Source organism: Mugil cephalus, chromosome 3 (genome assembly GCF_022458985.1).
Source record: "Mugil cephalus isolate CIBA_MC_2020 chromosome 3, CIBA_Mcephalus_1.1, whole genome shotgun sequence".
Taxonomy (NCBI): domain Eukaryota; kingdom Metazoa; phylum Chordata; class Actinopteri; order Mugiliformes; family Mugilidae; genus Mugil; species Mugil cephalus.
In genome coordinates this window covers 13,148,737-13,164,800 of record NC_061772.1, presented here as the reverse complement: position 1 = coordinate 13,164,800, position 16,064 = coordinate 13,148,737, and the positions used below count along the sequence as shown (strand labels likewise).

The following is a 16,064-nucleotide window of genomic DNA, read 5'->3' as shown; positions in this document are numbered from 1 at the left end:
CATTCATGCTGCACAGTCCATGAGGGTGCAACCGGCAGGGCACGGTTAAAGGTTACTGCTTCTCGGTTACTTTGCTGAGAAGTTGGAGCAATTGCAGTGTGCAGAAAAATAAATGAGAAAGTAGCCCCCGGGTGGTTCTCTTTTGGATTATTCTGCAATGACAACCATAAATACCCTTAAATCTATCCCAACAGTAAGTTACATCAATACTCCAGCACCCCTCCCATCAGTGACCGTCTTCTATCTACTACACTATGACAGATTATACTAGTTTGGACAGAGGGGATGGCACATGTTTGTCTTTGCTCCCCAGAACTTAGGGTCGAAACTGCACCTTTCAGTAGACGTCGTTCAGGTCAAACATGAAATGTAAAACTGACCAAAGATTTGACTTTAACAACGACCACGTCCTTTATAATCTTCCCATTAATCAGACCAATGTGTTAGCTGCCCATTAACCATGTGTCAGTTAACAGAGCAACATTTATTCACTGATCCACCTTTGTCTTGGGATCACAGCTCATGCTTTGTCGCTGTGTGTAGTAGCCCTGCTCTGCTCTGATTGGTGGATGGATAAAGGTGGAGCGGCTGGAGCAGAGGAGCTGAACCTGCAGCCTTTCTCAACTTACAGCTCGCATGCTGATGCAAAAGCAGACGGACTTCAACGCCGACGGAGCTCACTCTGCGTCTCCGCAGTCTGCTGTGATTTTGAAATAACTCGGTGTCCCACATCGTCCCTCCGACGCGAGTAAGTTTTTTTTAATTCACTCTGTCAATTTCATCATTAATTTTTAACCATAAATAAATGCATAAAAAGTGTGCGCACTGACAGGCACACGTGAAGAAGTGATCTTGTACGTTTTGTTGCACTTATTATGACGCGTTTGAACGAGTGTAATTATTTAAATACATATACATTATCATTTTAAATAAGGAATAAGAGAGAGTAGGAGGAGATAATTTATTCATAGTCTTTACATTTCAATGTTTCAGTCTGGCTCCGTTTCCTCGCTATTAACTGCTGGAAATACATGCTCCCGATAAAGTAACACAACATTTAGACATAGCCAGAACAAAGGAATTAGGAGTGTTAAGATGCATGCACAGCTACATAGTTATGCGTGTTCTCACGTCTTTATCTGCTATAGACGGTCGATGTTGACATGGTCTGTATCATGTGTATCACGTCTCTGTGCCTGTGATAATTTTTCGTGTTTTATCCCACGTTTGCAGAACATGCAGCTCATTTGCCTCATATGTACATGTATGTATATATACAGAATTGATGTAATTTTTGCTAAGTGGACTCCCATGTTCTTCAGTTTGTTAGCTCCATGTTTCCAGCTCAGTGAAAATGGGGCTTCCACACATGCATGTTACTTCCTCTTGATGTATCACTGTGATGCTCATTTATGTGTTGTTGTCATTTCTGTTCTTGCACAGATGTGTCCAGATGATTGGCGGCGAGTGCGTGGCCCCTGAGTCATCCGTTTTGTCCCTTTCTTGATTCACACTTTTTTATTTTCCTCTTCTCCTCAGAGCTGACCTTGGTGTTGTTGATGAGCAGAATGTTTCTTCCTCTGCGAGCTTCAGAAAATGAACACCTCCCTGTGTGACCTCGCTGCGATCATGTATCACCTCGCTGCGGACTGCCCAGTGAATCCCAGTTGCAACTTCTCCTCCACTTCTTCCAACTGGACAGCAGGCGGCGATGGCCCTCAGCTGCCGACGTTCACCACAGCGGCCAAAGTCAGAGTGATCACCACGTTCATCCTCTGCGGCATATCGGCCTTTTGCAACCTGGCTGTGCTGTGGGCGGCGCACGCCGACGGGAAGCGCAAATCCCACGTCAGGGTGCTGATTGTCAACCTGACGCTGGCTGATCTGCTGGTAACCTTCATCGTGATGCCCGTGGATGCTGTGTGGAACATCACCGTCCAGTGGCTGGCTGGGGACTTTGCCTGCAGGCTACTGATGTTTCTTAAGCTGCAGGCGATGTACTCGTGCGCTTTTGTCACTGTGGTGATCAGCTTGGACAGGCAGTCTGCCATCCTTAACCCTCTGGCCATCAATAAAGCCAGTAAGAGGAACAGAGTGATGCTGAGTGTGGCGTGGGGTATGAGCGTCGCGCTGTCAGTCCCTCAGGTGAGAGATTATATCCTGTTTTTTATTGTCTTTACACACAAAATAATACTTTCCAAAGTAAAACAGTTTTCCCCAGTCTAAAATAAATTATAATTTATATTCTTTCCTATGTGAGTTTTAATCAGTAAAACTTAGTCATCTCAGGACATTATTCAGGTGAAGAGCAGATAAAGAGTAATTAAGGTTTACACAATGAAATGTGAACAAATCCTACAGAGACCACAACCAGCTAGGATGTTATCCTGGCTCTGGCTGACCTATGTGTCTATGGTCTAGGGGTTACTAAGTAGGAAGCATGTTTGTCGTTGACTTTCATTGGGTTTTGTAGACAGACAGCATTTCTTTGATTTGGTCATTGATTAGAATCTATCCCTTATCTCGAGGTATTTTTATTGAGTCAACTCCACTTTTACACCTTTCACGTTTCCCACACAGATTTAGCAAACCACTGACCTTTATCATCATCCACCAGGTTTGTCTAACTTATAATTACATGCACACGTGCAATCTAATGAGAGGATGGAAAGGTTTCTAGGCCAGGAGCCATAAAGGTCACTCTGAGAAACCTGCAGTAATTATGATTTTAGATGCAATGTACCATCTATTTCATGTGATCTTTTACGGACAACAAAAATAATTAAGTAAAGGGCCATCTAACAAAGTGAATAAGCTTATCTGCCTGAGTTAAGTCACCCATTATACATCACTTTTTGTGTACTCACTCACGCACTCATTTGCCAAACAAATGATTTCTGTTTACTATGACAACCATTTATTTGGATTTATTAGTGGTTTTGCTGGGGAAACTGTCCCTTCAGGGTATTTCCTGTGTTTCCCGTTTAGTCGACTGGAGCCTCAAAAGACTCAATTGAATGATACTATCATCATGTTCAGGGTTGTAGTCGTGGATATTATCTGATATGAGTCTGTTCATTTCCCTGCTCAGATGTTCCTTTTTCACAACGTGACCATCATCCACCCCGAGGACTTCACACAGTGCACAACACGGGGAAGTTTCAGCACTCACTGGCACGAAACAGCCTACAACATGTTCACGTTTTCCTGCCTGTTCCTGCTGCCGCTGGTCATCATGATCACCTGTTACACCAGGATCTTCTGTGAGATCTCCAAACGACTGAGAAAGGACAACCGTAAGTTAAGACAGAGGCTGAAGCTCAGTGGACCATTTTACTTCAGTGATAAACACGCATCATGTTACGTAGCATAAAAGTAGGTAGGTTTAACACAGGCATCCTTAAAGGCTGCTCAAATGTCTGTTTGAACCTTTCTACAGACATGATGTGATCTGGTTTTGAAGTACCCACATAAATACCAGTAAAATGTGAGCCCAACCACCTAAGCTCAGACAGTGGTAAATAATAGAGCAGTAAGTCATTAGCATGTTACTGTAATAACTTATGCTAATATATTAGCATCCTAATGCAGGAGTGAGTAGGAAGCTCAAAAATGTTTGTCTTTCACAATGAACCTTGAGGTATGTTCACTATATTTGAATACAAGGACACACATATATTAAATGTTGTATTCATTATTTGCCCTCAGTGCCCTCCAACGAAGTGCATCTGCGGTGTTCAAAGAATAACATCCCCAGAGCTCGGATGAGGACTCTAAAAATGAGCATTGTGATCGTCTTGTCTTTCATTATCTGCTGGACTCCGTATTACCTGCTGGGCCTGTGGTACTGGTTCTTTCCCGATGACCTGGAGGGGAAGGTCTCCCACTCACTGACTCACATCCTGTTCATCTTCGGTCTGGTCAACGCATGCCTTGATCCAGTCATCTATGGCCTGTTCACCATACGCTTCCGAAATGGACTCCGGAGGTATTACTGCAACGCCAGAGTCACAGATCCGGATAATAGCACAGTTATAACTGGATCTTTTACCTGTGCTGCCAATTCTTTGTCACTGAGAAGAGATGTGAGTCCTGCCACCCAGGAGAGGCTCACGCTGTGCAGTGACAACTACAACAAACCAGAGTCGACGTTGCCAAAGACTGGCTTTCTAAAAGCAGATGATGCAGAACCAGATTCCAGCCAGTCCAGTCCTGAAAGTATCTTATGAGAAGAGCTCAAGGTTTTTGCTATGGTTGTATAACTGTTATTTATTCTGATTTATTCAGTGTGTGACTATCTAATGTGTGTTCATGTCTGGCAGAATGCTTAATGTCATCTTGACTTATTAAAATGCTTGTGTAAAAAGACCAAAATAGACACAAAATTCACATTCTACTTCATGTAAATTGAAAAGCTTTGAAAAATAAATACACTGATCACATTACATTACCGTTACATGAGCTTCTGTTACATAGAAATGTTTGTGCTTTATATATTGTAATGTTTGGTCATTTAAAATTAAATGTATTCACTGGGACTGACAGAGTGACACCTGGTTAATATTTTTTTGTTAGAATTGTAAAATTTAAAATTAGAGTAAGGATGGACAAACAAGCCATTTGTAAACACGAAAATTCATGTTGGAGAGAACACACTGCCGTCTGTGTGCCGATGTATATCCGTCGGATCCCCGAGGGCATGACTGTCTATAATCAGTGATGAGTCACGGCAGCCAAATGGAAAGGCCATTTCTGCCCTGAAATTGTGACAAACTGAAATAATTCATCTTTAGCTTTTTCCAGAACCCTTTTTTATGTTTTGTCTTTCTCAAAGCAAGCAATAAATGAGATACGCTGGTTAAGGTGCAGTAGCTGGCTCTCATCCAGATTATAAGAGGATACTCAAATGCAGATACAAGGTAATAATTTTTAAGCAATCATTAAACCGCTTATCCTCTAATATACATCAACAATACAGTATGGATAAATCTATAGAAACCCATGTCTACTGAACAATCAGTAAAAAATCATGTACAAATTCAGCCATAAGGCTGTACGAATAAAAATGTTTTCAGCGGTTTTGCAAACACATCACAGGAATCTGTGGATCTCATAGATAGTGCACTTCAGTCTTTTTTGTGTTCAACTGTAGGAAGTTGTCAGACATCCAGATATTAATGGCATCCAGACATTCATTTATAATAGAAAGTTGGTCAGTCTCATTGGGTTTAAAAGAGAAGAACAGCTGTACATCATCATAAAAATGGTATGAGATGCCACTGTACCGTCTAATAATCTGACTAAGAAAATGACTAATGAAAATAACACAGGACTCAGAACAGAACCCTGAGGGACACCACGTGATAAAGGGGTTGTTTCGTACGTGAACTGACCCACAGCACCTGAGAAGCTCCTGTCAGTGAGGTAAGAAGAAAACCGGTCTAAATACCCACCAACTGGTTTAGCCTGTTTAAAAGAGTGCGGTGATCGATCACGTCAAAAGCAGAACTAAGAACTGGTAACACCAACAAAGAGCATTTCCCAGCATCAGCAGCCATCATGAAATTAATCGTGACTTAAAGCAGAGCCGTTTCTGTTGAAAGAATTTTCCGAAAAACAGATTGAAAGGAGTCATACAGGCTATGAGTTTGGACATAAAGGGGAGCTTGGAGATATGCCTGTAATCAATGGGAATGGTGGGATCTAAATTAGTTCTCTTCAGGAGAGGCTGAACTGTAGTGTTTTAGAAATGGCTCGGCACAGACCCAGTTAAAAGAGAATGATTGATGATGTTTAAATTAGCAAGACCATAGCGGGAGTGAAGGAGTTCCAGTATGTCGAGCAGGGAACACTAACGGCATGGTGCTCTGAGGACAGTGGGATATTTGCTCTGATAACACTGACTTTATCACCAAAGTAATTCAGAAAGTGATTACAATCAGAATTCGGAGAAGACAGGGATTTGTAAAGCAGTAGGAGACAATGGTGTTTATAGACTCAAATAAGACTTTTGAATTTCTTTTGTTAGCTGAAATAAGATTGGCAAAGTAAGCAGCCCTAGTATCTTTAATCATTCCATTCAAACTGATTAAAAGTTCTTTTAGATGCAGCTGATTGACCTCGAGCTTGGTGGCCTTCCATAAGTGCTCTGTCTTCCTACATTTTTGCCTAAAGTTGCAGATTGGCTCAATAATCCAAAGTGCAGACTTGATGGACTAGAGGACTAGACTAGATGGTTTCGCTGACACCAGTCCACAAAGTTCTGCGTCAGACCTCTGTACTCCTCTGTACCGTAGTCATCAGAGAACGTCTGCAGTAAACAGCCCTCGTGTTGTGTCTGAATTCTGCTGTGTAGAGGATGAAAAGAAAGGGGACCAGGACAGTCCCCTGGGGGCCACCCATGTTGCTGGGGAGCAGGTCAGAGACAGTTCCTGGCCAAACTGAGGTCAGTTTGTGAGGTAGTCCAGGATCCATTCAGACAGCTGGTGATCCACACCCATCCTCTCCAGTTCGGCTGCATGGGGGGAGGAGTGGGTGCTTGATCAAACCTATTGAAATGTAGTTTTAGATTGTTGACCTACTGCCGATCCTAATCAACCTGTGCGTAGGTGTTCTATACCCAGAAATGGTTTCCAGGCTTCTGCACACCCCCCTGATGTTCTGTCGCTGCAGCTGCTCCTCCATCTTCCTCCGGTAGCTGGCTCTTCCCTCTCTGATCTTCCTTCTCAGCTCTTTCTGCATTGTCCTCAGCTCCTCCTTATTCCCGGATCTGAAAGCTCTCTTCTCCTCCTTCAACAGAGCTTTAATATCAGGGTCAATCCAGGGCTTGTTATTTGAGAAGCACCGTACCACCGGGAGGGGGGGCAGTGTTCTCAAAGCAGTTATGCAGTCTGTCGTGGCATTGATGTCCTCCCCATGTGGGTCACAGACTTCTTCAAGATTCAAGATCACTTTATTGATCCCCACAGGGAAAAGGGTTTTTTCCAAGAGTCACAAGATAAGAAAGAAGATACATAAACCAGACATAAGAAATAAGAATAACAAAAAATACATTAAAAAAAAATAATCGTGGAAAATATAATAAGAATAAGAATGTGGTAGTGAAGAATTACAAAAAATACACAGTCCACTACATGAGATGTACAAGCATTTATATACAGACATCCACACAGTGGTGCTGAAGCAGTCCCTGAGCGCTGCCTCGGTCTCCACAGTCCACCTCTTCTATCAGTGTGGTAATAGGACCACAAAATTATCTGAAAATGTAACTCTAGGCAAACTATTTCTCATTTCTACGGGCAGCGAACAAGTCTTAGTTTCATTAACGATAATTTGGGCATTTATTTTCTCATTTCTCATTCTCATTTTCATTTTGCTTTACCAGTAGCACAGACTGCACTGCTTCACACCGCATGTCATTTTCCCTTAAAATATTAAAATGATTATCACAACAGATTTCTGTCAGTGAGGTAATCTATGAAGGCTGTGGTTATGGAAAAAATTTACATTTTCCACACACTAACCAAGGGTTAGAGGAAAACCGTCAGGACTAATGTCAGGACAGAGATCAATCAACATTTCTACCCACGTCAAGACGCACACACACAAAACAGCGCTGTTCTTGGTTCTGAAACAGTGTTAGTGATCCATTAAAGACAAAGCATCTGTTATAATAGTCTATTGCACCTCAAATGATGAGACATTTGGGGATGTGGTCTGAACTGGGCCTTAGCTGTAAGTAGGAAGGTACAGCTTGAAGCCGGTTAGTTTAGCAATGCAGGAGAACTGTGACTTATTCAAAAATTAAAAGGAAATTAACATTTTTTTTAAGCTGCAAAAAAAAAAATGTTCAAAAAAAAAACCTCGTAACATTGTGAGTTTCTGGATTGTTGAATTTCACGCTGTTTTTTTTTATTATTAAGGCAAACTGGCTGCTGTAGCTTCATACTTGCGGTACAGACAAGTAAAGTCTCACTGTAGACGGAAAGTTTTGTGTAAGACGCAACTGCTTTTTTCACTGACTGATTATTTTTTCCAGAGCAGAACTGATGCTGGCACTAACACATGTGAAGATCACCCGTGCTGGTATTACAGTGCACTGCTCATGATGTGAAACCCTTTGGCATCATCTCAGTAAGGCTTAGAAATTCAAATGAGGCTCTCGAGCTGATATTAAAATCAGTGTAAGTATCTGTTCCCTTTTCAAAAGAGAGAGAGACACCTAAGTATGACCTGACGTGACACATAAAGATGAACAATGATTACACCTCAATGCAGATAAACGCTTATTTGTCAAGAAGAAAAGCGGTCATGAATCCAGGAGAAGACGTTCACATTATGGGCGAAGAATTCCACTATTGCCATCAATCTAAACTCAGCTCTCATCTGACATCTTATGATTAAATTCAGACATTGTTCTGCAGCTCTGTTTGGATATGAATGTGTCATTTTGCAAGAGATACGACACCAGACTTGTAAAAAGAACCTTTACCTACTGCCTCATAACTTTTTTGTGCCCTTTTTTTCTACTGAAAACATCACGCATGAAACCTTGAAGGCAACAAAATGCCCTCATGGCACCACTGACTTCAGTCCAGTCATAACCAGTCTGCATTTAAAAGTCCTTCCAGCACCACGGATAGAAGAACATTTAGTCTTTTTGTGGACACAAAATTCTGTTTGATATGACCTAATTTGAATGAAAAAACAAACAAACAAGAAAATAAACTTGAGATTAGTCTGTTAATATACAGTGAGATGTGTTCAAAGACTGAGCTGTTACTCTAAGCAGGTCAAAAAGAAATACCTCAGCAACTGTCTCCCTGAATGACTTCCTAAAGACAGCAAACATTTGGTTCAGTTAACACACAGATTTTACAGCCTAGAGCAAAACCCTTAATGAGCTTCACTGGCTTATATTCCTGTTATTGAACTAATTAGCTGCCATGGGTCCTGTCTTCATCATTTATACCCCCCCCCCCAAAAAAATATACATTTACCAATTAATGAAATTAGGTTTCGATTAGATTATTATAAGATTGCACAGTTTTAATATGATAATCATATGAAAAGTCATCCAGTCTGTTGGGGAACCACAGTCACCACGGAGAGCAAACAATTGAATGTTATGTTCAACAGAATATCTTTTTGATTTAGACCTCTTTCTGTACATCGTTTTCAATATATCTTTACATTTGTTAAAGTAAGGGAAAGCCTTACACACTTTACTGTAATGACCGCAACATTTCGCAGGGCAAACGCTACACGTGAACCATTAAACCGTGTGTTCTCAGTACCTCCGTCTGACAAGTCACCTGTGGCAGCTCCTCACCTGGCTACAGCTCCGCTGTCTTTCTTGTACCATCGCTGCAGTTTCTTGAAGCTGCTCCCATGTCTGCAGTATAACTTTGTTCCTTTCTTCCGCAGAAAGCATTCTTCACATGAAAACACAAGACACACAAGACACCGCTTTAACCTTCAAATATCAATCGTCAGTGTTTCATCCTGGAGGAGAGAGTCGACACGTCATCTGACAGACATTAGGAGTAAATATGAAGGGCAAACCTTTGCTGAAGGTAGAGATTGCAGGTTTCCTCTAGAGTGACATAGCACATTTTTGTTTGTTTGTCTGGATGTGAAAGTATATACTGTTTAAGGACGTCAGACTCTCCAAAACAGAAGGTGAGAAGCTGACTCTGGCTGGTCTCTTCAGAAAAGGCACTGGAGCGCGCGTCCTGGTCACCTGGGAGACAAATTAAAATCCTTATTTATGGCTTTTGTTATTTAAGAACATTACCTGTGACTCACATTAACAGTGCTTCTCTCCTGACACAGATACAACAGTTCGACAGCGTTGAGTCTACCTCGTATGAACAAAGTTTGCTGTTTGTTGTTGAGCGCATAAATGGGATTGCAGGGTGTCGTGATCAGACTTTCTGTGGCCGGAGTCAGGAAGCACACAGTGGTTTTATTGATGACATCTTGGAGGGACATTTTTCCATTTCTTTGCACCACAAGTGACTATTTGAGGCAAGAAAAATAAAACAGCAAAATAAGGCCCGCATTAAATATGAAATGTTACAACAGCTCATTATTGGTCGCTTTAGTTACCAAACGCTGCAGGAACGGCACTGCCGTATAGACAGTCGGGAGGTCCCTGCTGTCTGCTGGCCTGTGTAATCACAGGAAACAACATTACATACAAACATTATGTAATATGACACAGACGAACAAAATGTCGTTCAATCCGCAATATATCAAACTGTGGTGACCTTTCAGAGAGCTGCATGGTGCAGGACTGTGTCCCTCGTCCTGTGGTGACCGTATGCAGCGCTCCGCCTTTACACTCCACCAAAAGATGGATTTTTTCCTCAGCAAAAACCTGGGAAGCATCAGCAGACACGGCCCAGCAATCCATAAACTGCACCCTGAAGAACGCACTGTGTGCCGTCGACACTAAGACAACACACAGAGGAGCCCCTGAAGGAAAAAAAACAAGGAAATGACATGGAAAGAGAATTCAACAGTCCAACGTTTTTTATCTTTAGACTTCTAACAAGCGACATTACTGAGTGTTGGTCACTCACACACACATGTTACAAGTGCATCTTTCCACAAACTGACTCAGCCTCATTATCGCTTTTCAATTTCTCTCAGGGAAAGCCTAAATATAGCTCACAACTAAACGGGAAGTCAGCTGAAATTTAGAACTGTGCGGTTGTGTGCATTGTTGTGTGTTTGGGGGGTTGTGTAGCTACAGATGGAGATGCAGACTTCCAAGAAAAAGATGGGCTTCTGTTTTAAAACAACAACAATGGTGGCATCTTTCTACACACCAGCTATTAAGTGGTGATTTATATTACGTATGCCGTCCTTTCCATTCATATAAGAATGAAAATGATGCTGCAAATGTTTAAAGGTGTAACAAAGCCTAGCTTCAAATTAAAAATTATGTTTTTTGTTTTTTTTAATAAAACCATTTAATGTTTTATTTCTGGCATGATTAAATGTAGCGTAACACCTTCACATGGAAATAAGACTGTAACCTCCCGGCTGGACTCAGTACTACACCATACTTATAGTGTTTGCCCAGAAACTAATGCAAAGCAGCAGGCGATCCATGCCCGGATCAAATGTGCCTCTAGAGTATTGGACTGCTAATGAAAATTATAATAAGAGCGCTGCTGTTGTGCCAAACCATCACACACAGACTTGCTAAACTGCATTCATGCTGAGCGTGAAGTACATTTGGAATTGATTTGTAAAACAGAATCAGATTTTCTATGTTTGTTCAAGTATATTATTATTATTATTGTTTACAATTGTAGACAAGATTCAGCTCATCAACAACTTAATAGGAAAATTAAGATCAAGGAACACAGTTACCTTCAGTACCTTCAGTTAACATGCTACTGTCATACTGATGCTGATGGCAGGCGTGAAAGTAGAAATGTGTGCTCTCTTTCTGTATTTCCTCTTCATGAAAGATTTACTCACCAGACCGTCTGTCCCACACACACAGCAAAGCATCATCGAGTCCAAGAGCTACGTAGCGGGTGCATCTACTAACAGCCGAGCAGACGATTTCCTTTGCATTCGGCCACAACACATCTGGCCGGGGATTCACGTCTGCTTTGAAAAGAGGAGGAACAGTTAAAAGCAAAGCTTATATTATAATTATTTGCCGTTCTCTGGTATTAAGGACAGGGCAGCCGAGCACTATCAACACGTTTTCGAGATGGGATCAAGAGAATTCAGCAGATTTATCACCGAACAAAAAAAAACACTCAACCTGGTTTGTTCCTTGGGGCATTTTGCAGCAAATACTGAAGAAGATTACGGCTGCCACTCCACCACACAGCTACAGCTACAGGCAATCCTGGTGAGAAAAGGTCAGAGATTAAAAATGACAAACAGGACCACAGCTCGCATACTGGCATTGACTGATGACAACATATACCCTTGTGCCTGTCAATCAGTCATACGCCAAAGGTTTTCTACTAAAATAGAAACATCCCTGTGGAAACTGACAATTGTTTTAAAGGAATTGTCTCTGAAACGCTATAATTTTTTCCTTGCTTTGTACTGACATGCAGGGAATTAATTCATCCAAATGTCAGCCGCTGGAGACCCCAGGCGCACCATCACACAGTTACAAACCTGACTTAAAATCAGCTTTACTGTCACCTGGACACTGACCACATGGCAGAAGGAAGTGCTGAGTGCAACGTCTGAAAAAGATTCCATGTGACCAATATGAGACAGAGAGATGGCTGAAGACAAAAACAGTTCATGACAAATAAATATTGAATAAATTACTTAAAAGACTCAAAAGTATTTTATGAACAGACTTCAATATTTGTATTTCAAATATATGCTAATTGTATTTATATAAACTTTACCACACCGTGGACTTTCTGTTGTTTCCTTAGTTTTCCCTGCGTCTGTATCAGAGGACGAGTTGTCTTGTTGAGAACTGTGGCTCATGATTACGTCCAGAGCCAAACAGTGAGTCGAAAAGTCTGCCGTCTGCCCCACCTCAACAGCCCCATCCAGTGCACTCACTACAAGACAGAAGACATATAAACTATAGACGTCTTTCTTTAACGAAATCAGTGCTTGATTTTAGTCTTACGTTAGTGACCACAGAAACAGATGGAACAGATGGTGTGTTCAGGTTTTTAAAAACATGATGGATTGTACAATAACAGACGCACACAGACATGAATACCGCTGCATCTGCACCATCACGTCTCTCACACAAACCCACGCATTGATTTCTGTCCTGTTCAGCAGAACCACAGTTAAAGTACATTTGTGCTGTAGTGAAAGCTGTACCTGCTGCAACAGTGGGTGGCTTTATTTTAGTCATCACTGTAACTCCAGACCATCTCACATCCAGGTCTTCAGAGGAGTTTGGGTCCTAAGGATTACAAAAATAAAAACACTCAACAGTTTTTTTTATCAGAAGTTAAATAAATTAAAATTGATTTAAAAAGAAAAAAAGGAAAAAGTGGACAGAACACAAACAGACTGGCAGTGACCCTAGATTACCAAAACATTCAAAAGGAGTGCTCTTCTTTGGGCAGTAACACAAGGTAAAGTTGAAATGAGTTTATATTTTAACATCTCCTAAAGACAAAGCTAAAACTAAGGTAATTGGACTTGTTTGACTTGTTTTCTTAAAGGCATTTCACCACTCAGCCAAGTAGCTTCTCCGGTGCTAAATGATGGGATTTCTCTGTATTATTATTATTATTGTTATTATTATTATTATTATTATTATTATTAGAGACATCTGTGTGTGAGGTCCACATAAAAATCACTTGACTAAGGTCTGTTAATGACAAATAGAGGAAGTAGTTCAGATTGTTCTGTGTGGTGAACCTATTAATCGTACTGTAACAACCCATCAGATTAAATGCATGAATGTGTGAGAGAGAGAGACGTTAAGAGTGTGATGTAGGATGCAAGTGGTGTTTCTTGTTTGGAGAGGAGTTTTCTGACTTATACATAGATTTATGCACTTCATTTAATTTTCTTTCAAGTCTTCTATCTCCTCTGGTTAAAATGTGTGTCGTTGTCCCCAAAGGAGTGTCCCTTGTCATTCAGGTGCAGGACTCGACTGTTTGTTACTGAAGGGGTTGTTTTGTTTACACAGCATGTGGTAAATTGCTACCGTTTAGCCCGGGTGTATTGTGTTTTAGGGTGAACAAGCTTGTTGCTGCACAATAATGCTCCGGAGTTTTTCTGATACCCCAATCACATTAGGGATGACAGTTTCCTTTATTTTCGTTTTGTTTTTAGACATACCCCGAACTGGATGACTGAGAATCTTCGCAGACGTAGTTCAATACCTGTTTTTGTGCCAGCGCCATCTCTAACTCATTCAGCCATGCTGCTGAAGGGAAGAGATAGATCTCAAGCCAGACTCCACCGTTGCCTGATGGGAGATGTGAAATTAATTTGATTCACTGTTTGAATGTAAAGTTAAATGGAATCACAAAGTAAACAAAATGTTTTAAACTGAAATCCTTTCTTACAGCTGAATGATGCAGCTCCATAATGTCCCCCTTTGTACAGCTCAAATGACAAACAAACACTCCTTTGATTGACATCTTCCTGATGTTAAATGATATAAATGATTCTTTGTTAGTCAGAATTACATGATGTCTCTTCACTTCTAGCTAACTTTTTGCAAAACAGTCTTGACTGATAAAATGTGATGATACGCACCATGGGATTGATAACATTGAGGAGATGAATGTCGTCAGAGTGAAGTGCAAAGACTCTGGCAACACCTGCAGCAGAACACGACAGAAGTAAGGTGGATGTGTCCATACATTTTTAATAAAATTAAAAACACTTTCTAAAAAAACGTATATGAGCACCAGTTTCAACCTTTCTTTCTTCCAACAAAGAAACTCCCAATCTTTTGTCTGAATAGATGGAACTGACTGATTGCTGCGGCACAGAGTTCGAGAGCTCACAAGGAGTTTATAGAAAACCAAAAAGTATATTTTAAATATCTATATATACAGACTTTTGATTCTCCAGTAAGTGTGTAACTTTGGTAAAACAAATGCATAACTAATCACATTAGATTTGACAACCTCTAAACTCACCTATCTAACCTACAGGTGATATTTGAGTTTCAGTTTAGTACAGTGTTACTGGATAACGTCCACATTAAGCTTGCACAGCTTGGGCACACAAATAAATGCTAATCTGTGTTTTTCATGAAAATACAATTTTATATCCCGGTTTGATAAAAAAGGAGAGATAATAAAGACAACAGAAACAGAGGAAAAGCATGGCGGCTGATCAGAGGTGTACCACCCACCCATATCATCAACAGTGCCGAGCAGATAAGTTGTTTCACTCATCCCGGTCATCTGAATAGATGTTATCTCCATCGTGTCCTGCAGCCACTCCGCAACACGGATGAAAGTTGATGCACACCACACAGACAAGCCCAGGGAGTGGCCCAGACTGAGGTACCTGCCGTCCTCGGAGCAGGACAGGCAGTTAGTGTTCTCTGGAAGCTGAAGACGAAGAAAAAGTAGCACTCACATTCACTTAGGATGCAATATATATGCAATACACTATTTATTTTTTATTACTAGAATGAAAAGAATCATCTTGGCGTGCCATTTAAACCCTTCAGATACGTCTGATAGCACAAATACTCTTGATTTTACATAAAATAATACATAGATTAATTCACATATGTCTCTATACCTGTGCCACACTGGTCATTTCCAGTGTAGATGGTTCCTCTCTGGATGATTTCTGAGCTCCTTCCATTTCGTCTGTACAGTAGATTGAATGTGAACAGCATCACAACAGAGAGTTAATCTACAGGAGCCCTCTGTGTTTTGATGTTGTTAAAAGTGTGTCCTGTCAAGTGGCATCTAAATGTGCAGTTACTACACAGGGTGTAAAACATAGACAGTATATATTTATACAGTCTAAGGTATGGTAACACATAAGTATATACAATTTAGTATTAGTTAGCTAACGCTAACGCTAGTCTTGTACGTAACTTGGCAGATTGTAAACTGTTTTTTTAGAGTAGTTCCTATTCGCGAAACTGTGAAACACACGTTTAAGATAACGCACAGCTGCATTTTTTTTTTTTTTTTTTTTTACGCAGGGTGTTAATAAGAAACTTCCCTTTGGAATATGTATAACTATCGTTAATGGTCTTACATTTAGTTTACCTTAGTTTTCAGTGAACCGTGGAAGGCGCCGCCATTAAATGATTCACGGTCGTCATGACAACAGTGTTTCCACGTGCCCTGCGACAAGGTCACGTGACCAATAGTGGCGACCCCAAGTAAACAGAGGCAGTATCTATGGCAAGTCTCTATCTATAAATCTGAATGAATTCATAGCCTTTAAGTGTTTTTGACGTTTGTAAAATTTTGCCAAATTTTATTTTCATGTAGAAAATCAAGGTCAATGAAAGTTACATATATGATTACTTACCCTTGTGTGGTAGAAACAACATCCAGGAAGTGTAAGAAATACAAGAAAAACATGCATTATCACATCTGACAACA

The 16,064-nt window shown here is 40.8% G+C and overlaps 2 protein-coding genes across 3 annotated transcripts; one reads left to right on the top strand and one right to left on the bottom strand.

Annotated features, from left to right (window-relative positions):
• Nucleotides 1-573: 573 nt before the first annotated feature.
• On the top strand, nucleotides 574-4,486 carry LOC125005473 (gonadotropin-releasing hormone II receptor-like). The gene is made up of 4 exons (XM_047580836.1): nucleotides 574-748; nucleotides 1,540-2,145; nucleotides 3,092-3,296; nucleotides 3,709-4,486. The coding sequence occupies exons 2-4, from the start codon at nucleotides 1,597-1,599 to the stop codon at nucleotides 4,227-4,229; spliced, it is 1,275 nt and encodes a 424-aa protein (XP_047436792.1). The 5' UTR covers nucleotides 574-748; nucleotides 1,540-1,596; the 3' UTR covers nucleotides 4,230-4,486.
• Nucleotides 4,487-9,071: 4,585 nt separating this feature from the next.
• Nucleotides 9,072-15,774, bottom strand: wdr93 (WD repeat domain 93). Of its 2 annotated transcripts, none has more exons than XM_047581106.1 (16): nucleotides 15,723-15,774; nucleotides 15,241-15,311; nucleotides 14,843-15,044; nucleotides 14,236-14,300; nucleotides 14,043-14,121; nucleotides 13,857-13,942; nucleotides 12,838-12,922; nucleotides 12,407-12,563; nucleotides 12,160-12,230; nucleotides 11,792-11,878; nucleotides 11,497-11,631; nucleotides 10,272-10,479; nucleotides 10,111-10,171; nucleotides 9,864-10,020; nucleotides 9,565-9,742; nucleotides 9,072-9,434 (listed from the first exon to the last, which is right to left on the bottom strand). In XM_047581106.1, the coding sequence occupies exons 2-16, from the start codon at nucleotides 15,304-15,306 to the stop codon at nucleotides 9,311-9,313; spliced, it is 1,761 nt and encodes a 586-aa protein (XP_047437062.1). In that variant the 5' UTR covers nucleotides 15,307-15,311; nucleotides 15,723-15,774; the 3' UTR covers nucleotides 9,072-9,310. The 2 variants fall into 2 exon arrangements, with proteins under 2 accessions (XP_047437062.1, XP_047437063.1); XM_047581107.1 differs by having other exon boundaries at nucleotides 11,497-11,628.
• Between the last annotated feature and the right edge of the window lie 290 nt (nucleotides 15,775-16,064).